The sequence below is a fragment of the Eleginops maclovinus genome, chromosome 6, assembly GCF_036324505.1.
Source record: "Eleginops maclovinus isolate JMC-PN-2008 ecotype Puerto Natales chromosome 6, JC_Emac_rtc_rv5, whole genome shotgun sequence".
In the NCBI taxonomy this organism is placed as follows: Eukaryota; Metazoa; Chordata; class Actinopteri; order Perciformes; family Eleginopidae; genus Eleginops; species Eleginops maclovinus.
This window is the reverse complement of record NC_086354.1, coordinates 13,522,820-13,548,978: the sequence shown is the minus strand read 5'-3', so window position 1 is coordinate 13,548,978 and position 26,159 is coordinate 13,522,820. Positions and strand designations below refer to the sequence as shown.

Below are 26,159 nucleotides of genomic sequence, written 5' to 3'. Positions count from 1 at the left end.
ACAGGGAGGGGAGAGATTCTTTCCACTTGAAGAAGATGATGGAGCTGGCCTTCACAGGAGCTCTGCTGCTCCTTGCTGCTGCTGCTGTGGCAACGATACAGCAACAACTTTCGCTGCCCAGGGCTCTCCTTTAGCTTGGCAACCAAACTTTGTGAACCCAGACTCTAATCTATGCATAACAAAACATTTTTACCATCACAATTAGATGCAAAGCGGATATAAATCCAGTGAACTGTTACTGTTTTTCCACTTTGGGTCATAAGTACTCTCCTCATGTGTTTCGGTTCCATGCAGACAGTGATTATTCTCATGTGGAGAAAGTACGTGACCCGTTTCTGTTATTGGCACAAGGTTATGAAAATCTCTTCAATGTGACATGGTGTGCATTTTTTAAAAATAAGTAAAACACAGTGTTCCAAAGAGTATCTGTAGCAGGGATATAGGCTCATGTGTCTTCACATATTTAGTAAATATTATTTAAGCAAGGAGGGGGATTATGTTTTTAGTTTTTCCTTTGTTAAATGAAAATATGTTTGGGATGATGGTATATGAAACTGTTCTCAACACACAAGGTGGATGCAGACATCTACACAGGGGAGTGTCTGCAAGATGTCTGTAATGAAAACTAATGTAATTTTTCATTAAATGAAGACTCACCACATTGTAAAACCCCATGTCTAGACCACAGAAGTACCAGACAAGGCTTTGAGTTGCACTTCTCTGCAACAGTCACATTTTCATCTTAACATGAAGCCTGCACTGGCTGCTTTTCAACTGCTTTTCACCGGTGTAACCGCAGCCTGAAGCGTTGTTTGTTTGTTTTTGTGGCATGTGTTTTTGGCCGTACACACATAAACATGAGGTTGATATTGAATAAAAAGACATTAAATAAATATATTTATCTACTTTTCGCAACCTACAGTAGGCGGAGGAATGTCTCTCTCGCTCTACACCACCAATCAAACATATTACGCACAGCACTTTTGAGCCCTCAACCATAGGCATCCGATTGATGGAAAAATATACCAGGACTACTGGACTGAGGTTTGAGGCTTACCTAGGCTTGCAAATCTGGAAAGGCACTAATCCTTAGCAGCAACTAGATTGCAAACTGAAGCATTAGTTAATCAATTGCTTCCCTTAATGGCCTGTTAAAGGAGTTAGGAGTCAGCAATTTTACTATTTAATGACCGTATAAAACAGTCAATAAAATAGATTTCTAAAAAATCTGGTATCCCCCCCAACCAAGATTGTTCCTCGAGCATGCTGTCATAAATATGCAAAAAACAGTATCAGTGTGATGGGTCCAATATGTACTAACTGTGAACAGACAGAAAGTAACACATGAAAGCGCACACTCGGCCAAACACACATTCTCCCCAGGGTTTAAGTCTGGGCGCAGATTACTAGGTCTGTATATTAGCAATGATTCGGTTTTCTTACATTTCTTACATTTTTAAAACAAACCAAACTGAATACCAAACTGTAGCCTGAGACTTGTGCAAAGTTAATACAGTGGCATGCAATCTCATCATGGAATTATTTTTAATTTTTGTTTTAGCCCAGCTAGATGAATGGATGGATAGATATTGATACTCAGTGAAAAAGTTGGAAAAAATTGGTCCAGTTGTCTCTCTCCTGCACTGTATTTAAGTTGTATGTGTTGTTGATCCTGCATTGATTGATGCAGTATGTGGCTTGATAATGGACGTTCATGAGGAGTGTACTGAACTGATAACATATTGGGGGGGCAAACCTTTTGTGATGCTGCCTTATAAGGACTTGTGTAGCTCAACATGGATAGAAGGCAGCAGAAGCCTTAAAATGTGTTGACCCTCACAATGCACACAGAAACTCAGCAGCTAGGTAGCTGTTGGAACATGTTTCTAGAAAACCACTGATGTAATTCAAACGGTTATACGTTTTTTTAACATTTCCATAATTTGCGAGACAAAAGCCAAAGTTTATTCACACGTTCACACTTTACACAATCTGTCCCAGTCAGATTTTGACAGGAGCAGGGTGTGACAGCCCAATGCCACAGCGGTTCGTCGTGATTGACTCATGAGGGTTACATGAGGTCATTGCCAAAGAAGTGTCAACAACTGTTAGCGAGAACTTCGACTTGTGCTAGCTTGCAGTGCAGGGGCGTGGGGCTCTTTCTTTGTTTAAACATTTTTCAACAACAAGAATTACTCAGAACTCTTGGGAAATGTATTTTTTTATTTTCATAAGTAAAAGCAGCCTTTCAGATTTCACAAAATCCGACGGAAAGTTAGACAATTGGCCAACGAAGAGCTGATTAGTTTTGGTTGCAGAAAGTACAACCATGTGGGCTGTTAAAAAATAAAAAAAACAATTCTATTTGAAAAACGAATTTGTCTGTTCTCCTTCTCTAAATGATGTCCAACATTCATTGTGCGATTGCAAACAAACTTAGCTATTTTGTTTATTACTCTGAGCGTTCTGGCAATCTTTGAATTCAACATATGATAATTTCAACTAGAGTAGGGTAAAACATGAGTCTGGTTTACATTTTTTTCAGGACAGAAGTTGGTCCTAGCATATATTAACAATTAATTTTTATTTTCTTTAGCTTGAGTTTTCTAGGATAACTGTATGAGGTCAGCAGGTTTTTGTTTGACGTGTTGCTCAGTGTTATTGAGTCTTAAACTTTATCTTTTCATTGTCTTAAGAGCAATATAGATTTCACATCTAAAAGTCAACAAGGCAAATAATAGGGCTGTAAGCTTTGGAATAAAGGTTATTCTGGCTTCAACTTTAACCATGGAAAAGGACAACAGTAGAAAAGTATTTGGCTCACTTTGTTACGCCTTTGATTTTCACATTTATTTTTGAATCAATTTCATTTTCCTTGTTGTTAATGGCAAGGGAGACTTTTGCTGTAGTCCAGACTCTGACAGCTTCCATTGGTGTCCAGTGTCCAAGACTTTCTTTATCTACCAGACAAAGTCTATCAAACAATTGAGCACTGTTTTAAAACGGTTTGACCATAATGTGCACCATTAATCCATTCAAACAATACCTCATATCTGATCCAGAAGTTAACTTTTATTGCAGCCTGTATGTATACTGACACAATTACACATAAAATACATGCTTACTCAGTCAATCAGTTTGATAATTGCTTTTATACAAACTCCTTATATGAAAGAATGGACATCATTTTAATTTAGAAATTTGGATGGACTTCTGTAGACATTACAGAGATTTGCCACCGTCATTTTTTCCTTCAGTCTCCTCAGGGTTTTCCTACCCCTCTCCTTCTCTCTGTCCACATATGCAGTTTTCACCACAACTGCCCTCAATGAAGTGATTCTGTTTCAAAGTTTCAGTGAAGAAAAATAGCACATGTCTCAATGTGGGCATACAAAGGTTCTTTCTTATAATCCCGTTTCACTGGTTTGACAGCAGCATCCCACATAATACACCAAAAAGACAGACACACACACACACACACACACACACCCCCCCACACACACACACACACACACCACACACCACACTCTCTCTCTCTTTCAGCCTTGTCTTTATTCCAAACTCATTCAGAAGGTAAGGAAGGAATTCAGCCCTTGATGCTCTCAAACCTGCCCCATCATCCTCGGTCTGAGGAATGCTTTAGAAGAGAAAGGGAAAGGAAAATGAGTTGGCATGGTGAGAGGAGAAATTTGACACAAAGCATTACCTGATTTGTCTTTAGATGCCAGGGTAATTTCAAGGCAAGCCTCGAGCATAAAAACTGGGATTTAATTTGTTTTCATCATCCACCCGTTAGCCCCTTCACCTGTTTGCAAGACTCTCTGACTATTAATATTATGCCCACTTTTCTCAGTTTATGTCCACCCCCGACTTTCTTTCTTGTCAGTCTATCAATATCTGTTTGTTTTACTTGGCACAAGCGTTGCAAATATTAAATGCAACACACACATTCATTCATTCAGTGCTCAAACTGTTAGTTCTGAATCTAAATTTCAGAAGCACAGCACTTTATTCTCTTGTGTCCATAAATGTATTCATGTCACCAAAATATTTACTGAAAAATGTTTAAATGATCCAAACTGTCAAATGTTTGAGTCTGAACCTTATCACACAGCTTCACTAGATTGATGATAATGATATTTAATCAGAAATAATTATATCATAAAAGAGACTGATACAGCCCTTTATCTGCTAATTAATTCTTCAATACTCTTTGCTACACACTTAAATGTAACAACCACAGATCAAAAACGTTTAGACGAGGTAGATTCATGTGCTTCGTATGATTTTACCAAAAGCATGTTTTTTATCAATAGACTCTTCTGAATCTAACACAGCAGCCTCTTGAAAGTCATTGTTACATGTCAGAAAGAGAAGGTTGAGCTACTGTATAAGAGAATAAAGATATCGGTCCATGTTGGGATAAAGACACTCTAGATTTCTGCTTTATACTATAAATGAAGGCTGCTGCTATTGAAATATTGCCAATTGCATTGCATTACCTGTCACTTTTTAGACGCTTTTACCCAAAGTGACTTAAACACTCAATAATGTGGGCAACCCCCACAGGAGCAATTTGAGGTCAAGTGTCTTGTCCAAGGACACACCGACTGCAGTGGGGATTGACCCAGTGCTCCCCTGATCAAAAGATCAGCGCACTACCCCACTGCGCCATAGCCTTCCTTACTTCAGTTTACCATGTGTGATGGATCAGAAGGAAACGTTTTTGAACGTTTGTTGTGGCTTTTGACTACAACAATAGGCCATACTAAGTTGTCTCAAATTCATTTAAGTGTCCTGAGTCATTTTATGCTAGAACACATAGTTTTCCGTTATAATTTTATGTTTATCTGAAATTAACTTGCACATCTTAGCGTACAATGTATGTTCTTTTTCTACTATAAAGGACAATGGAGAGGAAAAAGTGAATTTGAAAAACTGCTTAAGAAACTCATTCAAACTCAGAACTGGTCCTCAGTGCAGCAACTGTGAATCGGGAGTAGGGAGAGAGAAAATTCACTGCATATTATTAATTCAACAGTCTTTGTTACTCATATTGGAACATTGCATATCTCTCTTCCTGTAGCTACCAGGACAAATTAGACATTTACTTCTTCACTATGCTGTTCAAAACCACAATAAGGCTGACATTCCAACAGAAAGAAATGACACAAAAATGTTCTGTTCTGCCGTTCAGACATTGTCATTTCAAACCAAAAAACTGCATTGGACAGCAGCCAATCAACAACTCTAAACCAGCTTGACGGTGGTTTCCACAGTGACGACGCCTTAATTGATTTCTTCTCTAATTAAATGCTTTAAGGACAGCTGGGCCAAGCAGCATTGTGTTAAACGTCCCCTGTACGAAATGGTTATTAGCTTAATACCCAAATTGTTATCTGAAGGATGTCGTTACACAACATTGTGCGGTTCAGTAGAGCATTTCCTACTTAGAATGTGCTCTGCATTTTTTAAAGTTCTTGAAATATTATTTATTCTTGTGAACACTATCTCTCGGGAGGACCTGAAGAGATTTGTTCTTAAATTTGGCACAGAATATCCACTTGCACTGAAAGATAAACTGTTAAATATTTGGACAAAGGTCCAAGGTTACTGTGACTTCACATTTCTACATTTCTCATAAATGTGGAATTTCAGGAACGTCTTGAGGGAGATTCTTTAAAATTGGCACAGACATCCACTGGCCCTCAAGGATTGACTGATAACAAACAGGTCAAAGGTCACTGCGGCCTTACATCCATCCAATACTCATGAAAAAGTTATCTCAGGAACACACGGGGAACTTCCTCAACTTTGGCATAAGCATGCACCTGATTTAAGGATAAGCTGATATGGATTTTTTGGTCAAAGATAACTCAACAAAAAACTCAAGAACTTGCACTCTTGAAAAACTTCACAGAAATATTGAACTATACAGTTATGGAGTAATGATATTTTGGACACAACAGTGATAGGTGATTTTATTTTTCACATAAATCATTATACTTATTCCTGTAATCCAGAACAGTATACTAATGTAATTGAAGTATAATGAAAATTACCAGTAACACACATTTTATATACAGCTAAAGCAAAAAAATGGATTTTTAGTGTGTTTCCTGTAAGCTAATGCTTCACCTAACCAAGTAATCCTTTTCTACTTCACTGTCCGTCTATGAAAACGAAGCCATCCAGCTTTTTTCTATTGCTTTCATAAGTGATATGTTTTAGCTGCTTCCACTAAAGGGCCCACTCCAGTTGCATGGAGCTGGCGGTCTGTTACGGTTTCACATGACTCATTTCACTTGTAGCCCTCTTTTCACTCACTCAGGCATGAGTGAGAGGGGGGGGGGACGCATTCACATCAGGCAAAAATGTAATGGACGACAGATGTAATGAGTTAAAATGTCGTGTCTCCTTCCACTCTCCCTTGCAGATCATGTTAATCACTGATCTGGTAAGAATTGCAGAAAGCGAAAAAAGTTTTGTGTGGGTTACTCATTATTTTCCTCATTATTTCTTCCTGTCAGTTTAAGGCCTTGACTTTTGGGTCATCTTTTCCTAAGACTTACATAAATTATCTAGCAGGTTAGGACGGTTTAAAGTGAAATATCTCATCAACAACTGAATTAATTGTTATGAAACTTAGTACATACCAATATTCTTGGTTCCCAGAGAATCAATTTTGATGGATTTACAATGAGGTAATCGGCCGGGTATAGTCTGTTCGACGTTTTATCTGAATTAATTGGACATTTGCGTCTCAAATAAAGCTCTTCCGGGGAGTGTCTAGATAATTTCAGGGTGGCAGTGCATGTGTCGCAGGACTTCAGTCTTGTTTCGTGATTGTACCCTACATTGAGCTTTGCATTGTCAGTTTACGTAATGTATAGTTCTCAGAATGTTGTCTTTTCTATTTCTTTTGGGGTGTTGAAGGCTCAGTGGAAACTGGTTAAAGGTCACCTTTGCTGTCAGGTATGTTGAGTGACACACAAGAGTCTGGTGTTAATGGCAAGGTTATTAGTCCCCCCCCCCCAACCTCTGAACCGCTGAACATGTCTCTAATGGTTGATCCTCCATACGAAGGTCAGCTGTTAACCCATATTGATCTCGTCAGCCTTCTCATGAATTTGTATTAGTGTGCGTGTGTGCATTTATGCATATACAACCCTTAAGGATGGTCAAAAGGAAAATTTGATAATTATGTGTGTCCATAGTTCGTCATGTTCAACACATCTTTTATTCACGCCACTTACTAACCCTCATACTCCAAAAGGATCATTTGTTGTTGTGTCAGGAGAGCTTCTTGTTAGACACGGTGAAATGGAACAGAGACCACCTTGATGATGGTTGACAGCAGGAAGGACCGGCAGGTGGTCCAATTAGTTGGCCACATGCTGGGAGAGAGGAACATCATAAGGAGTGTTTTATACTCCAGGCAGAGAATGTCTCTAGTCAGAGCTGTGAGCTAGTACGATGTGAGAAGGTGTCTATAGGTCCACATGTTGATTACAGTTAGATAAAGTAAAAAAAACATGATGTTTATAATTAGCATACCAATAAACCATATTAGATGACTTGTGTAAAAGATTATTTATTTGATTTCTTGTTAAAATAACCAATTTAAATATATATCACAGAACGACATGGTGTAAGAGTCCATTGAGCTCTACCCAAATATAAATAAATGTTGCTGTTTAAAGGAAATAGCACAAAGCTAAAACATTTTTGTTGTTTTTCAAGGCTTTTTCTCTACCTTGTGATCAATGCTCCTTAAAATTGATTGTAATGAAAGTTTGTATTACTGTTTTTTGTTCAGGAGACCCAGGAGAAGTTTCCTAAACTGGGCCAGATGGATGCCTGGGATGAGTTGGGCAGTGGGGAAGCAGAGGAGGGCAGCACCACAGACTGTGATGATGAAGATGGCTGTCAGGCCTCCGGAGACGGTCAAGAACATACTTGTAAGTAATAAAAGCGCATGTCTACATGCTCAAAAACTCACACAAGCCATTTTGTCATGTCACGTTCTTTGAATATGTTTGACAATTCGGTGTCTGCATTCACAAAAAGAAGTAGGCACACCAGATGTTGGAGCTTAACTGTAACTTTTACTGTGCTCTACTTTCAATCGCCTGGTTTAGACAGGGAGAGATCAAGACATTATAATTCCTCCCTTTTCTCTAGTTCAATGAGTTTAAGACTGTTTTCCACAAAGTCTCTCTTTCATTAACCTTATATATGTACTGTATGGCAAGCGATCTTCACTTTAAAACACATTTCACACTCTGTCGTCCTTGCCTACTGTGTCTCCTTGAGGCTACAATTTAGTCGGAAGGAGGTTTCCTCAAAATTTGAGGCAACAAGGCAGTTTGGTTTAATATGCGCGCGCGCGCGCACACACACACACACACACACACACACACACACACACACACACACACACACACACACACACAGAAATGCCAGATTAGCGGTTTATACACTTACAGTACAGCTGCCTTATGATGGTTAAGCAATGTATCTACAATGTTTTAGATACATTATTATAGATGACAGAAAATTACCACAAAAGAAATAGAAGAAAGAAAAAAAAATACTCATAGCATTATCACATTTTGCCACATCATTAAAATGGCATTTTGGCCCTTTCAACACTCCTCACACTAATGACATTATCATTTGGCCTTTACATTTTCAAAACTAAAATGAAAATGTTACAAGTTATAATCAAGTGTTTTACCAAAGGATAGTGAGAAGGCCATCCACACCACAATGCAGCAGGTATACCAATCAATAGCCATTACATTGCTAGTTAAACACAGCTCAGAACAGGTCCTTTCTGCTGTACTCCTCGTTGTTGATGTGGATAAAACATGCCACCCTTTCAGCAGTATTCCAACAGCAGGGGATAATCAATCAAAACCACTGTCTGAGATTTACAGGACAAAACCCATTAGTCTCCTCTGCTCAAAGTAGAAATCAATATCCTGGTGAGTCCTGTTGCCTGCACAGATATCCTTAAGCCTTTAGAAGGATATTTGTCATCCAGTTACAAAATTGTAGTTCTTGGAAAGATGGGATTTGCTTATTGGTATCTATAACAAATTACAGCAATGGGCCTAGTTCTAGAAAACAAGCAGTCGCTTCTCCAAGACTGATATCAAGAGCTGGGCAGCACTTTTCCTGTGATGCATAGACAGCCCATATCAGTAATTTACACCAGCCGTCCTACCTTTTGGACTTGATTATATGGGTTATGCAATTTCCAAAGCTTTGAGGTGGGAGATAGATTGTAGATAGCGGTTTTTTTTCACTTACTGCTGTACTCACACACTCCACTTGTCAAGCTCTTTGAAATTACAAGTTTGGTGAATAGACTTTTTCTACATGTTTATTTTTCAACAATTTTGAAAGTACAGCTCACCATCAGGAACATTTTTTTTGACATTGTGTTTCTTGGCATTTTGATGAGTTTTCTGCCCACTCACTGAAGTGATGTTTAAAAATTATTACATTTCAATTCATATTCAATGGCAATTATATTATATTAAAGGGAAATCAACCCTAAAAAGTTATCCCTCCTATATCCCGTATACATAATGTCCACTCCCATTGGTACGCTGATGATACACAGGTTTATAGGTCGATATTTGATCATGTTCGGTTGCTTTTAACCTCATAATTTATTCAACTGTACGCTGTCGTTGGGTGTCGTGAAAGGCGCCTTTAAATACAATTGATATGGAAAATATTATTATCACTATTTTTCTTCAAAAATATTGGATGAACTGTTTAAACTGTATTTAACAAGTTTTAAAGGACTAAATTAGTTTTGTGATGCTGAAAATAATTATAGTGGTATAGGCGGAATATTACCTTTCGTTTATCGGCATACTTGTTTACCCCTTTGTAGCTCTGGCAGAGCTCCTGAGGTCGGCGTTAAAAGGGGGCATGACCGCCCGCTATTATGCTGAGAGAGAATTCATTACCAAGCTAATGAACAGCGCTAATCTGCAGAGAACAGACTCACTGTCTCTGTCATCACTCAGATGTGATGGAATTCCTGCAAGTCTCACTAAGGATGTATGCCTATAGCTTCCTTCACACTGAATGCATATGTAAGAATGCAGATACAGATGCTTCTAGAAGTGGGCAACAATGAAATCAGAGCACAATGTTAATATTTGACACTTTAAGGCTAAATCAAATATTGATGGAGAAATAAGACAAATAACTAAAAACATTGTTTTTACATACTTCAATTAGCTCTTAGCTCCTAGAAAAAAAGTGCAGTCTGATCGCATGATGGCACGCCGGTTTGATCTTTATTATGATCCTGCTGCTCTTGCCTGGAGACATGCTAGCGTACTTTGTGTGCCAACTAAACAAGGCCTAGTCATGTACCAACTGCCATCACCACAGCCATGAACAGGAGAAAAAATCAGTGAATCTTTAATGAACCATATCATCTCTCTGCCCTGCAGCTATGAGAGCTTTTGCTGTTGTACATTTTGTGGCGTGACTATGGCTTATTAACTGTATTAGCCGGGGGAACACTTAAAGCCGATCCTTCCAAAGGAGCTATTCATTTGTTGCTAGCTCATTAACGTATTAATCTTTGGAAGAACCACATTGGCACATTAGACCACTATCTCTCTATTAGGGAGAGGGGGGAGACTCCAAATGTCTGCATCAAAAGATAGAACAGTACTTAATTTGTCTGTCTGCTTCCATGAGCCTAGCTGCCTTCTCTCTTGCAGAGTAGGATCAGTCTTTCTCTTCTGGCCTTTTGTGCAAATATGGAATAACAGATGGAGGAGAAGCGATACTATCTTTTAGGAGATTGAAAGTGAAAATACAGTGAAAGTTTGCATTTAACTTTGATCAAATCTTTGCAGGAGTTTAGGCTACAACGTGGGAGCTTTAAAGCACCGCTGAAACTTCTGTATTGTGTTTTTGTATGGTAGTGCTGCTGTTGAGGTGATCTGCCTGACAAAAGTGTTAGAAATCAAAAAACAAAACGAGCAGAAAGCAGGCTATCCATCTCAGAGGAGAAGGAGAACTAAATGCATGTATAAACACTTCCTGTGATTGAGCCGGAGGGATGTGCTGTGAAAAAAAGTGTGAAGCGCAGAGCCATGATATTACACTTATCTTTTGGTAACAAACGCAATCTTTCAGAAACACTAGTGAGATCATCAAATAAGTGATCATTTTCCATCTAAATATGACAAGATGGAAAGATTAAACAATGAATCAGTGTGCTGCTGTTATTCTTTAGCGGAAGGAAAAACACAATTGCTTTTCTTGTCTCTTCTTGCATACCACAAGGAAACAGCTGGTGTGTGTGTGTGTGTGTGTGTGTGTGTGTGTGTGTGTGTGTGTGTGTGTGTGTGTGTGTGTGTGTGTGTGTGTGTGTGTGTGTGTGTGTGTGTGTGTGTGTGTGTGTGTGTGTGTGTACAGTGTGCGTGTGTGTGAACCTGACCCCTAGGGTCAACTCTAAGCAGTATTTCAATGCACATCTGCTAGTTTTGAATACTTAAAAAAAAAAAAAAGTGTGATGTGAGTATTAGTATACCTACTAGGTGTGTGCACACACACATACACAGACATTCAAAGACATTGAGAGGTAGGTCGGTCTGGCATGAGAAGGCTCCAATCAGCAGATTTTGACTCTAAAGCTGAAGGGCACCAGAGCAAAAATCTGGGCTCCCAATCAATCAATGTCCAGTGTATTATGCAGTTAGCAGTTTGCTATCTACAGTTGTATAAACCATTGTATATATCTTGTTTCTACCATTCCAATGTTCGAAATTCTGCATACAGGAGTAAGATTGATGAACCTGACCTTGATACAGCTTGATACAATTTTCATATATCGACATCATAATGTTTTTGGATTGTTTCTGTGTTCTTTCCTGAATGTCAAAATCGCTGAGATAACTTTTATCCAAAGCCGAAAAGGCCATAAAGGTGTGGGGCAGCTGTTCACACTGGCAGCCAAAGCACATTCCAGAAATGAACGGCTGCTTGGGCAGGATATGGCCAACCTACACCGGTGTTAGCGGGATTACACTGGACCTGCCCCAAGCCCACTACAGCCTTCGGTTGCCCTGGACACATTACACCTGCCTTTCATGTTAGAAAATGTGTAAGATGGAGAGAAGAGGGGAGATTAAGGGTGATGTCCTGCCAGTTCGGGGTCTGAGAGAGGACACCAGGTCATAGGTAGAGGTCAAATAAAAATGGTCAGTAACAACACTGGAGGGGTAATACCGTGTTGCTATGTGTGGACGCTGTACTAGATGTAACAGAGGCATAGAACTAAAGCGAATGTGAGAATAACATCTCAACAAACTCCAAGAATGCGATTGCGACATCCAAACCTATGATCGAATCTACCGTGAGAGACAGGGGTTAGGAGGCTGGGTGGGGGATTTGGTGCTTGTGTACTCTACCAGGCTGGGTAGAACCAATCCCTACCCCTTGATCTTCCCATCCCAGGTCCTGGACTGAGCTGGGACCCTTTGGGAGTGGCGTGTGTAGAAACCGCCTGGCCAGCAGATGTATTGGCTGTGTCCCGTTGCGGATATTACCAGTAGGACTGCCATTTCCCCTTTGCCTTTCATCTGGAGCTCAAGGGGCTGAGAGAGAGCACCGCAGGGCAGAGTAGGGCTGGAAAAGAAGGAACAAGAGGATCAGAGAAGGCTTTGCTGGCCAGGAAGATGGTCTGGTTAACGGATGGATGTGGGAGGAGTCATGCTTTCACTCAAATATGCAGAGTCATCTCTTTGCTCTATCTGACATTGCATATATATTTATATTGAACATGCACCAATAAATAACAAAACCCTTTTGAAGTAATAAAAACAACCTGAATGATTTTGAACAGTCCTTTTCTTACAGGGTCTTCCTAATTTTTTTTAAGGGATCTACTTTTTCTTCCTATCGTGGCATATTCAGCCCTGTGATTTTTATGGCACTTTCAGAGCAAATTAGCTTGAATGGCTCCCTACGCAAGCAGTCATCAGAGGAGAATGGTTCTCATTAGCCAGCATCATCATTTCCTTTTTAAGCAGTATCACTGAGGCCTTTTATGATTGAACCTCTCCAGCACACCTTGGGATCTTTGGAAACACCAAAGATCTCTGGTATGGCAACAGGTTATAAATTCAAGGAAGTGGTAGGAGTTACTACCTCAGAAGTTAGTGAAAATTATACATGGACTTCAGCATTTTGTATGGTTGCTATGAAGTTTACCAGCCAAGGAACAAGGAATGTTAGTGACTCAGAGCTCTGATATGGTAGCCACATAAAAGTCTTAACTACAGTACCGCAGAAGGAGCTGTTATTCACCAATATAACAAGAAATTGTTACACGAATTGCAGGTCCAAGCAGTAAATGGCATTTTAAAGATGATGTCCAGACTCATAAAGTGTTTTTTTATTTGAAAGCTGCAAATTCAATGGATATTACTTGAATTTTATTGTGTGCAGAACACTCTTGCATACCACCCTTTCACCCCGGCCCCCAGTCATGCATAGGACCAAACTTTAGGTTGCTATATGGTCAAGATTTAATCAGAACTCAGTGAGTATGTGAAAATATTTTGTTCCTGGTTACACATACTAATTGTCACAGCTAAGGCGACTTAGTGATGGAACTTGTTTGTTTGGGCTACTTTATTAATGTCCATACCTGGACTTTTCTGCTTGGGGTTGGGATGGTGATTGGGGTGGGGGGGTGTTGTGTGAATGTTCCCCTTGACTTGCCTGGAGCCTACTGCTGGCTGCTAGCACAGAAACTGACATTCCTGCTGTAACACAAAACTGAGCAAATAAAGGCAGACATTCCACTGATATTGAAAAATACAGTAGAAGGATAAGCAGGGATGAGTCTGATCCTCTTTGTCTCAGATCAGCCTGGTATGCAGGGGGAAATACAGACTAGGCAAGGGAAGAAGGAATGAAAGCAAGAGAACGACTCCCACTGAGGCAGCTCCTTCTATCTTAAACTCAAACTTTTGTTTTAAAGCAAAACCACGATCAGAGTATCTGTTTCAGATAGCAGAGGTGCATTAGCATTGCACGAGTGGTCAGATAATGGAGGTTGGTAGCAATGAGCCAATTTTTGTATTGACTATCTGTAGTGCTGGTGTGTATGCAGCTTATATGTGCTTGCATCAAAGGGCTGTACATGCAAGACAAGTCACTTCATTAAAAGTGTGTACTATTGACTAGCAGTGAGAGCGACAAAGCTCTTCTTCCTTGTCCATAATTGATGTGGCAATTAAAGCTGAACCTGGAACAGCCTGCCAGGCCTCAGGGTTGGGAAGGGGCTGACCTCTCACTGCTTCAGCTGATTACAGATCAGACAAGAAGGCCCACTGACAGTGTAGTTAGTACACAGTTCTGAGTAATTTGATTCTTAAACTGCAGTCAGTTATGCAACCAAGAGTTTACATCAAAGTTTTCGACCCACCCACACAAAATAAAACATTTATATCATCACAACTTCTTTTTTCTACCCCACACACATTTCTGACTTTGAAGTTGAATAGGCAAGTATCACTTAGATCAGTTTAATTCATTGGAGGATAGTCGCATGGCACAACACAAGACTGCATTCTGTTCTCTACATTTTACTTTTCTGCTAAATTAAGGGTGTAAAAGAGTGCCAGTATCATGATATCAGGTGATCAGGTGAGGGGTATTTGATAGTTAGTGAGTTAATTTAATATACAATAGGTAACTTGTTGTAGTTGTATCCTTTTTCATCAGCTTTATAATTATGTTTATTGTTTGGTTTTCCTTCCTTCAATGGTCATTGTATCTATATTTGTAGAAATAATACGGCCTAACCATGATAACGTGATATTCTTTCCTTTGATATATATTTTCTGAGACGATTTTCATATCATAGATCTCATGATATTAATTGCAACCATATTGTGGGTACAGTACTGCTCCCTTGTGACAATGAGCACACTGCTTTATATTCTTAGTCTGTATTTCTTAAGGCCCTTTGAGCCCTAAGTGTCACTTGAACATCAACAGCTTCTGAAAGGTTTGAGGTGTCATTGGATGCTCAGTACTCAAGGAAAGACACCACGCACAATCATGGAGAGAAACAATATGGGAAGATGTGAGCATGCAACTTCCGACTTCTGTACTGCTTTGGTGATTTCAGTGGGCAGCAGGGAGGGATCCATGTGTGAAATGTTATGTCAGGAGACACACACTATGACAGCATCTCTTGACTGCACTTCCTCGACTTTGATGGATGCCGATGAGGTGTGCGCATGCATGTGTGCAGGAGCGAAGAGCAAAATAATATGAATGTGAGTTTATCTCTGCATCCTTCACGCTTGTCTGTCTACAAGGACAACCTGACACATGCCAATGCAATGAGGCATCTGCCATTGAGTGCATGCAGGTGTTGGTGTAGTGTGTATGTGTGTGTAATGTGAGTGATATCACCCAAAATCAGTGTTCTAGTGGGGAATATGGTATGACTTTCATCTGTGTGTGGGGTTGTTCTGGGCCTTCAGCTTCTCTCTTGCATAAAGGGAACATTCTCCTCAGGATGCCCCTCCATCTTGAGAATGTGTCACATTGACTGGTGGAGGTCACTGTCCTCCCAGGGCCTCCTTTGCCTATTTGTTTGTGTGTGTATGTGTTTGTGTGTGTGTAGGGGAGTAAATCTTAATCTTGCCAAGGAGCTTAATAGTCTAGTGTAGCCAAGAATCGCGCTGGGCAGATTCCATTGCAGTGATCCCTGCTCTGGAGTTGCCATGCGGCTGTGCCCGTTGCTAGGTTAGCTGGAGTAAGACGTGTTCCCCCCTGGTGCCCCTGTATTTTTGCCCCTTTAGCCCCTTGAGTGGCTTTCAAGCCCTATAGACTGTAGGTTGCCTGTGAACCAGAGGGACAGTTCCCAGAGAAGTAAGTGTGTGTGTGTTACTTAGAATACGGAGTTGCTAGATTAGTTTGACGGGGCAAGGAGCCCCTGCTCGACATGGCACCACATAATGGGTGAGTTATGGACAAAAACAGAGCAAAGATGGATGGCTAGTAATGAACTGTGTGAATACATCCTCCCCTTCTCTCCACCCTCTAACCTTATCCTTCTTTGTGAGAAAGTGTGTGTGAAAACAGATAAGGAAACATGTAAGTGCTTGGGAAGGTGATTGTGTATGGGTGTGTGGGACAGTAAAAAAAAACCTTTATAAAACATAGTGATCCGCAGAGGTTTAGCATTCTCCAGCTGAACCTAACAATGTCAGGACACCCGTGATCCATGGCCATCAGGGGCAGCATCACTCTTTTATTGGTGTCCAAAGGTCTAATCGGAGGTAGACTTATAGCTTTGTGTAATAGTTATGCTTGCTTTACCCCAGAGAGAAAGGAGAATACCTCTTGGTGTTTATGGAAATCTTCTTAAAGCTGCAATCAAGTAATATGAGTCTTGAGAACTGAATGGATGAGTGGTTTAAGTCCTCTATCCATCAGTATTGTATAACGTAACTTTGTTGAACCCCAAATGATGGCCAGCAGAGAGCTACACATATTGACCCAAGTAATTAGGGTAAAATCTACAATCATTCAACTATATTGAAATATGTGCCTATGATACAAAGCAGTTATGGACAACTGTACTGCACCTGTGTCTATTTTTTCTCCTCACTTATGCCTTGCACAGACTACACGACTTTCAAAGTTGTACGATCGCTTGCCAGTTCACACTACACAAGTTGCTCGGGAGTCTTGAAGTCGTTGTGGTGTGCACACTACACTACAACGGTGACAGGGGGTCACACACTCCACGATCTGTTACCAGGAGAAATCCCAGAGGAGTCTGTTGTCTGGTCTCCAAACTACGTTTTCTCACGAATACATATACTTTGCTTAAGCTTGTTAGCACATCAGCTAATGTTAACTTCAGTGAATTGTGTAGCCTAGCCACAACTTTACAGTTCAAAATCAGGTTTCAAACAGCTGTGTCGGATTTTCCTCACCCCGTGTCTTGCGCTCTCATTGGCTGTAGCTCGTCGGCGCACCCTTTACCAGGCACAACCTTTTTCATACTACAGGATTTGGACTCGCCGACAGGTCTAGATATTTAGCTTGCTAGATATCAGTCGGGCGTCGGGGAGGCATCGGGGACTCGTCGGGGAGTCTCTTGAGCAGTTCACACATAACGATCCGACGCTGACTGCCGAGCAGCGATTTAACGCCGATTTAGTGCCGACTCGTCCCCGAGCTCCAAAATCCATCTGGGAGTGGCCGATTGGGCTAAAAATCGTGTAGTGTGAACTTGGCATTAGGTAACATAGAGCCTGTTACTTTCAAGGGATAGATGGCAGGTAGCAGATATCTGGAAAAGGTTACACATCAGGTTGAATCAGAGGAGAATACTCTGTCCTTGTCAATGACAGAGACTAATGGTACAAATCATTTTTACTGCATTTAAGAAACGATGAGCTGGTGCCCACGCTTCAACACCATGTAGGCAATTGCATAAAGATCTTTTTTTACAGCAAATAAGGATTGATTTGGCAAATCAACAGTGTCATTATTTCAAATAAAACGAAGAGCCACAAAACCCTTAAATAAATTATTCAGAGCTACAAATAATGATAAAATAATAAAAGTATTGACAATGCCAATCATATATCGTCTCAATACTTAATTCAAACCCAATGTCTGTGTGCATGGACCTTGAGGATGCGTAAATCTTTGAGCCTACGTGCAAGCTTACATTCATGTCTGCCTGTGTGAGTGGTGGAAAAAAAAAATTGTGTCAAAGGTTTTCCCACTTAATGAAACATTGCTGTGAGGCAGGTCCAGTGGCCTTGTCAAAAGGCAGGCCCATGAGCAGCTTTACAACCCCCCCTGTGTCTGTCTCACATCAAGCGCTTACCAGGGAGAAGACGCTGAATGTCAAGGCAGGGAGAGAGGAAGGTGGTGAGAATGAGAGTGAAGAGGAACAAGTTACTGACCTCCACCACACTCCCACAATGTGCCATAAATCAAACGTCCACCTTATGACCGTCTTCATAACTGTACAAAGCAGACTGGGTGGTGAAAACTAACACAGGTGCTGAAAGCAAATGATAAACAAGTCTACTATTTGCATGTGTAGGCGGTTAAGTTACACTACACAACAGGAGGTAAAGTGTAATTACACTGAGATGTAACCACACAAGTAAGGGCATATATTCAGGGAAATAGAAAGAAAACAAACACAGTTGAACAGAAGAGAACACATATTTAGGTCTGTAAGGGTTATTAAAGTCAGTGTTGAGTCTTGAAAAAACATACTTGTTATCTTGATAGAATATAGTGTGTCAACCTGCTAAACCCCAGTATACAGTAGCACCATTCCTCACTGGATTATAGCTCTGCAGCTTGTGTTCAGTCCCAGGAAAGCTTGCCAAACACAAACACAGCCATGCACAACACACATGGACCAACATTACCTAAAGCAACTCATTGGATGTGTCCTTCAATAAACTCTTTGCTCTGTTACCCAGTACTGCTGCTATCAGAAATGAGTGTATTTCTATGGTCATGTGCGTTATGTGCATGGGTCCGGTCCATGTGTGTATCCTTGTCTACAGTGACATGCTGATGATAAGGAAGATTACATCTTATCAGTTGAAGACAGAGGAATGATTGTTTGAGCACAGTTTGCTTAGGTTTCAGGAGTAAATCTGTGTGGCAGCAGTGGCTTTGTGTTTGCTAACCCATAGAAAAAGAGAAGGGACGAGAAAGACAGAGACGAGGAGAGAGGGAGGAGTAGTAGCAATAAACTGACATGTTTGCCCAAAGAACCGTCATGCAAATGTCTGTCCCTCACAATTTTTCCAAATAATATATGGCCTAGGGGTTTGTTATTCCTCCCACTCACCTTCCAAACCTTATTCCTCCCTTCCTCTCTCGCTCCCCTCCCTTTCCATCCCTCCTTCCTCTTGGCTAAAGCCTGGATCCACCTCTACTTCAGTGCCGTGGCCAGGCTTGTTAGAAGCAGCTGTTGTTGCTCCTTGGCCAGAGGGAAATGGAGGCTCCTCCAAACACACAATCTACCCATCTGGTGAGGCATTAGTGACAGAGGACTCTATGAATCATTTCTCACACACTTAGCCAATGAAAAGGTCAGCAAGGTTGCAGAAGACCGAACATCCCTCTTTATCAAGCTATAGGTCGTGGTTGAGCTGGGTTCCTTACAAGCACTGTATGTGTAGTTATGAAAGTAGCACAGTCACTATGTAGTGTTGGATGTTCTTATGTGTGACATGATCCCCCATCCTCTTCCTTGATATGTCCCTGTCCGCTGCAATCTTTAATGACAAATGAAAGCTAGCACAACCCATAATCTTTGTTCTAGGATCATATTTACACATATTTACACACTTCTTCCCATTAGCACTACAATGCTGTTGGTATCTCGAGTTGGCCCTGTTTGTTGCCTATTGTAAAGCTTTTTACCAATCAAATCGCATTTGTATTTTACTGCTGGGGAACATATGTCGTTGACTGTTGTTATATTGGAAGAAGCATCTCTACGTGCCATCGCATAGCCTTGAAGTCGCTCGGGATGATTGATACCATCTGTCTTGATACGAGTGACGATGGATCATCATACTCATACTGAAAAGCCAAACTGACTGTTTCCTTTTCTAACCCTCTCCGTCATCTCTCCCACCCTCTGTTTGTCGGTCTTTCTTGTTCTCTCTTTTCTTTCCTCCACCATATTTGGGGGATTTACACATGAGCCAGCTTATGAAGCCCAGCTTATCTGCTAACATTGTCTCATTATGACAACAACATCACATTCCTTTATCTTCCTGCCCTCATGGTTTTTCATTTCTTTGTACTTTAATTTTTTGCTTGCTTCTAGGAACTGAATTAACATACAATACTCCTTTTATCAAGTTTATACTGCTTCTGCTCTACCGTTGTATAACTTTATATGTAAATATTATCATCACAGTTCCAATCTATTGCAGTAAAATTCTTTTTTGCTACACTATTTTTCAAGCAATGCTTTTCAAGTCATGAATAATTATTGAACCAATAGCTTGATATGGAATTTGAAACAGTTAAAATAAGTTAAAACTAAAATTGAAACAGACATAAAGCATTTCTCAGCTGTGTGTTAGCTCTATATGGACGGGGCTTTTTTCTTACTTGCCATGAAAATGTTTAAAGGTTTAAAAATAGTTTCAAAGCAATTTCTTAATAAATATAACACATTGCATTACTGCATAAGATACAAATTCAGTATAAAATATTAACTATGTCTTAAATTCTTCTGCGCCTGTAATTGGCAGAGCTCTGTTTTGAAGCACTTAACTGTCTCTATTTCACAACAGATGTTGATCTGTTTTTTAGAATCAAACCACTGACAATTTTGAAACAATGTCATCTTTAAATAGTGTCTAAATCTGTTTATAAAAGATATTGTCATTATGAGTGTAAACAATATGTCAAACTGATTTAACAATGTTTTACTTAAGCATTGATCCATCCATCAAACTTTGGCCACCTTTTTGGGTCCAGGTCACAACAGAAGCACATAAGAAGTCCTCTTCACCCAAGTCCTATTGTGAGGGTTTGTGTAGTCTTGTGGAAGCTTTGGTTGATTTATGACGGAAAAGACATTTTAAAACTAAAAACACATGAGGTGAATTACAAAATCTAATTTTTTCTGTTTATGCCGTCACAGCTGGTGGCCTTCTAGGCAATCACCTGGTTTGGCTTTACCCTAAAACAGACCCAATAGATGATTAGTGTTATTTCATCCAATTTAGTTCAAATATTACAACGCTTTCCATCACTATGCATTCCAAAGTACCAGTGCTTTTGTTTATGCTGTTATTCTTTATTTTGGCATGGGCCTGCGCCATTAATTAGCCAGTTGGTCAGTCTGCAGTGGAGCAGTGTTAGTGCTGTGTTGGCCCTTACAAATGCGGTTTTCTGACATCTCCCCGATGAGATGCAGCGCATTTCCATCGAGACAATAACAGCAATCTGATTTAGAATAAATGATGTCTTTGTCTATTGTCTACTGGAACAACAAAAACCATTGGCACGGAAAACACTCCCCTCTCCAGAGCCCTGCCTATCCCTACTCACAAATACAGACTCATGCATGCTTACAGACCCATAGGGCACGGAAGGGATGGGTTGATGTGCATACTCAGTGCTACAAAAGAATGTATTCTTAGATGTCAGGTGTGAAAGGAAAACATCTTATTGGATGTCAGTCTGTATTTCTTCATCTGAAAAGATTTAGTTAGGTTTTCAAAGATCTGCCTCATTTTCCCCATTTTATATGGATGCAATATCTGATAACCTATCACACACCTGGCTGTCAATTTACTTGACAGTCTACTACCTACACAGGAGGATGAAACAGTATTTAATTAACTGAATTTTTGACAGATTAGTTTTACACGTGGGAATGATCGCAAACTTGGCCTGTTTTTCTGACAGTGACAGCATAAAGGCACATTTTGACACTGGGCTTTGGCACTCTCAATACTCTATCACAACAAAGGTGTTTTTCTTTTCTTTGGCCATGATTCCATTTGTTACTTTCAAAATCCATGGGGATAACCCTTTCCTAATTTCACCCCGTCCTTCTTTGAGAGCTCACACAAGGTTTGCAGAGCCCCTAACCTCGGCACATGTGCACACAGAAAATTAAGCACTTGTTAGGTCTTATTGATGCAGGTTAACTTACTTAGTAACTGAAAGTTTGGGTTGCACTTTGCTGTGCCGAAAGTGGTAATTTGTCTAATGATGAACATATCTGGGCTGGGTTGGAATGCATAAAGGAGAGCGGGAAGAAGGATGAGTAATAAGCAGAGAGAATAATTTCCCTTTGATTTTAGAGACATCAACGATCTGTCGCAAAGACAAACAGAAGAAAGTAGGTGGTTGAAGGTGATGAAGTTTGTGACTTGAAAAAGGCAGTGGAGTGATCCATGAGTAGAATCCTCTTAAAGGAAAGCTGAGATCTCATCAGAGAAAAAAGCAGTTTGTGTAATCTTATGTGTGTCTTCAGGGGACTGGAATTGTGATCGTTTCCTAATATCTGCTTTACCCTCATCTCCTTAATTTATCTCTGATTGACTCATAATGACGCAGTTAAGGTTTTTCATCATCTGCTGCTGGATATTAGACACATGGTCGATCCTCCATCACAATATACAGTATGTGTGGAGATGACAGTTCTTAATGTTGTGTCACATGGGGTAGAAAAATCAGTATGCAGTGGCACTGTTTTGTAAGTAAGACAAAAATATTTCAAATGTGTTGGTAGCTGAATGGTAAAACTATAAAAGACGGGACTATAAAAGATTATTTAATTATTTAAAGCACTCTTCTAATAATTTATTGGCGCTTTCAGCTGAAACACCCACAGCTGTGCTTCTTCTGATGTACATATGAACTCACTTTAACTGCAACAGACATAATCATTCATCATTTTTATATGATAGTTTTTTGAAGTCCCTTGGAATGAGACGATTGGATTAGATCGGATGATAAAAAGCCCTTCATATACAATTTTACAAGCCCAAAGGATTCTGAACATTAAAGCAGATTAGCATGATTACAGCGATGAGCCAAACCATTTATCTCTGTTTGTTTCTCTGTCACCTTTTCTCTCTGTTTCTGTCTCTTACAGCACATACAGCCTCAAGTGGAGGAGAGCCCGTTGGGAGACAGCCTGGAGGGGGAAGCCCATACGAGAACCCTTCCAAGCCCCCCTCAGTGAAAGTGATACGGGGCTCAGCGACTGCCAGCTTGGCACGGCTCTGGAGCCTCGCACTGCTCTTTGCTGCGTTTTGCCTCCAATGGACCCTGTTCTGATTCCAGCGCCCTCTGTGAATCCCCCACCGACCCCTGCCTCCTCTAGGATCAACATACATGCACAGAGACACCCATCTCATATACATATCACGCATTGTATCCTTACTCCTGCCATTGATGGGTGGTTATAACGGAAAAGCAGAATAGAAGACAAGTTATGGAAGAAAAGAGGATGTGTGCAGGAACTTGTTGTCCTACAGCAACACTGCTGCTGGTGTTTGCACAAGCTTATCACATGCACGCTCATCTTCAAAAATTAGTCCGGCTGCTTCTGGGCTGTTTTGGGGCTAGACGTTTGAGTTTACAGATATCAATACAGCCCCTTCTCTCGCCCTTTGTTGTCAGAATGGGTCAGCATCATTCTGATTTTACTTAAAAACGCTTACACATATAGATTCAAATTCACATATACAGTGCAAATATAGCCGGCTTATTTTCCTGCTGTTGGTTTTTATTTATCCTTTGAAGCTAAAAACATCATCACGGCCACTGCACCATCTGCCAGCCAGGCAGAAGAATTCATTTGAAAACTCGACTCATTTTCTTTTGGAGGATTAAGGAATGCATGATAGATTGATAGATCAATCCCAGGTGCCTGGCCCAGAACAGCAGATTTGTTATACTCTAATGACTGTGTACCTTGGCGGGGATTAGAATGTAATGAGTTCACAGGTAGAGCACGGGCACACTTGCACGGCTGAACACATTGTGCAGACAAACTAGGTGTGTATAGTATGTAACTGTATATAGGTGGAAAGATTGGAAGGAGTGTATAAGGTACTGATTCAACAAAAAGCTCTTAACTGATCAAACTAAATGGGTTTGTTTCCCTTAGCTATGAATGGACTGTGCCTGTCTGCTTCCTACTACATATTGAATAATGCAAAAAACCTAAAGAGACATAATTTATGTAAGAAATAAAGCAGGAATGCACATCACGCCAACTACAAAAATGGACACATTTGGGATGTTTGAACAAAGCTTGTATATTGTTGATTTTACTAATGTTTATTCTGCATCCAGTTTTGTGTGTTTGATTGTTGAATTGCACATTAATGCATGAATGACCTACCAAGTTATCACAATTGTTATGGTAGGATGAGGGCCTTATTTGGGGAAGAATCGAAAAATCATATATCTTTTTTTCCAGCATATCTCACTGATGGTGCGGAGTCAGGTTTCATCTTCCTCTCTCAAAGGTTGATTTGACACATGCAGATTTCAATACAATTTAACACACACAAAAATACAAATTTGGGTGTATCTGTTGCCCAGTATAATTACTAAATAGATGCAATAGTGCATAATGGTTAACACTATACTATGTTGTATATATAGCCATTGTGTCCCACTTTGTGGATTTATCTTACATTTTGCCAAATAAGCTGTATTGTCTCGGCACTCACTCTTAAGCAGACCATTCCTTGGAATTCCAACAGATTAAAAGCAAATCTTATTTTGTTTTTTAAATGATTCCTCATGGGGATGGAGCAAAAGGGAAGTTCAACAAAAGACTCTGTGACTGCTATAATGGCTTCCTCTGTATATCTGTTTTCTCTTTGTTTGTGTAGATGAGAATGGTTAATGTAATGGTACACTTAAGTACCTGAATGAATAGTGTGAATGCGTTTGAATGTACGGTCAATGCTATGCAGATACAGTATTAAACCTGATAAACCCTAAAAGCTATATGGATACAGTATCTAAGGTAAACAGGTCTACACACTTACAAGGGTGTATGTGCAGTGAAATACCTCTTCTATTAACTAGCCTGTTTTGTACTGAATAGTAACTCACCGTTGACTCTGCCTAAAAGTAGAAGACCCGCTGAACTACTCACATATTCATGCAATTATGCATTACTTTGCAGTTAATGTCAAATGAAGATGACTGCGGCTATGTAAGGTATTAGCAGTTTAAATGTGTCACATCTCATGTTCTGTAACCACATTTGTTTAGTTCATACTGTATGATTTCCTCCATGTATGTTTTGTTAATGACTGTCGTTCAATGCGTCCACAGTTCACTGACAGCCCTTTACCCTCGCATGTGTATAAATGTACATATTTTAAGTCACTTGCCATTTGTTTTGTGTTTCATTGACCCTCTTTTGTATCAGACTGATACAGTGTACCTGAGCTATATTAAAAGTGCTCTGCTTTTTTGCCTGTCTTGGTACCTACTCTTTAAAGAGTATCAGTCACTATAGGCATTGATAAGCTCCTTAAATCAGAGTTTTAATAAATTGAAAAATATTTTCATTGAAGGACCTTAACGCATATGGTACTTGTTCCTGATCAGTCCTCTTAGGACTGTGTGGGCTTGAACAGACTGTGTTGCGATAGGTGTGCACGCTCTAAAATATTTCATGCTCACAGCACTCACAATGCCTCTGCCCTCAAAAGGGAATATTAAACAGTGAGGTTAACCTATTATGCACACACAGTGATATCTTTTGAGCCTTTTAAAGGAATGTGGATAGTACACTTCATTCAATAATTGCATTGCTAGAGCATAACAAATTGTGTCTTGTTTGAGACACAAGTCTCCAGAAAGTCAAAACAAAACATGTAAATGTTTACATTTTGATTTGTGTATGTATTAAAGAAAAGAGATTTGCCACTTAGAGAGCTTTAGATACTAGAAAGTGCATTTTTATAGTGTTCTCTCTGCATCTAGTTGTTATGCTAAGCTAAGCTAATCGTCTAAATGTCTGAGCTGCATAATTAGCACACATATTTCAGAATATTATTCATCTATTCTTCTGGCAAAGAGGCGAGTATGATAATTCCCCGAAATGTAGAACTACTTCAAACCAATAGGACTATGATTACATTGCAGTGGCTTGCTTCCTGTCCCTGAAAACACATCAGTGTTTCATTGACCATACTGTGAGTTATGAGGGTGTGGGCAGTGCAAGTCTGACCTTCTCTATTTGCATCCAGGAAGCCTCTTGCTAAACATATCGGTCCATTTTTGCACCAGGAATAGAGGCAGAGGGCAGTGTAGAAGCCATGAAATGGTTTGCTGCTGGAAAGGAGAGTCAGTGGTGATGACAGCGGCGTCGACAGTGACAGTTTGCTCGCTCAGCTGATGTGTGGCTGACTTGTTGGCTGCTCATGTAAGGGAAACTTTGCCTATTCATGGCCTGTAATTGCCCTAAATTAGTCGGTGCTGTCAGCTGCAGAGTTATCATAACTGTTAGCCTATATTAGCTACTGTAGGACACATTTAAACACAAAGTGAGCCTGAAGGGAGTCACAGTTGGAGCTTAGGCA

At 40.1% G+C, this 26,159-nt stretch overlaps 1 protein-coding gene across 2 annotated transcripts in view; it reads left to right on the top strand.

The window, feature by feature from the left end:
* LOC134865389 (glypican-5-like) overlaps nucleotides 1–24,957 on the top strand; it is an 89,333-nt gene extending 64,376 nt beyond the window's left edge. For both annotated transcript variants that reach the window (XM_063884878.1, XM_063884877.1), the window contains 2 exons: nucleotides 7,820–7,961; nucleotides 22,697–24,957. In XM_063884878.1, coding sequence (XP_063740948.1) covers nucleotides 7,820–7,961; nucleotides 22,697–22,881 — 327 coding nt within the window. In that variant the 3' untranslated portion in view covers nucleotides 22,882–24,957. The remainder of the gene's footprint in view (nucleotides 1–7,819; nucleotides 7,962–22,696) is intronic.
* The last annotated feature ends 1,202 nt before the right edge of the window (nucleotides 24,958–26,159 follow it).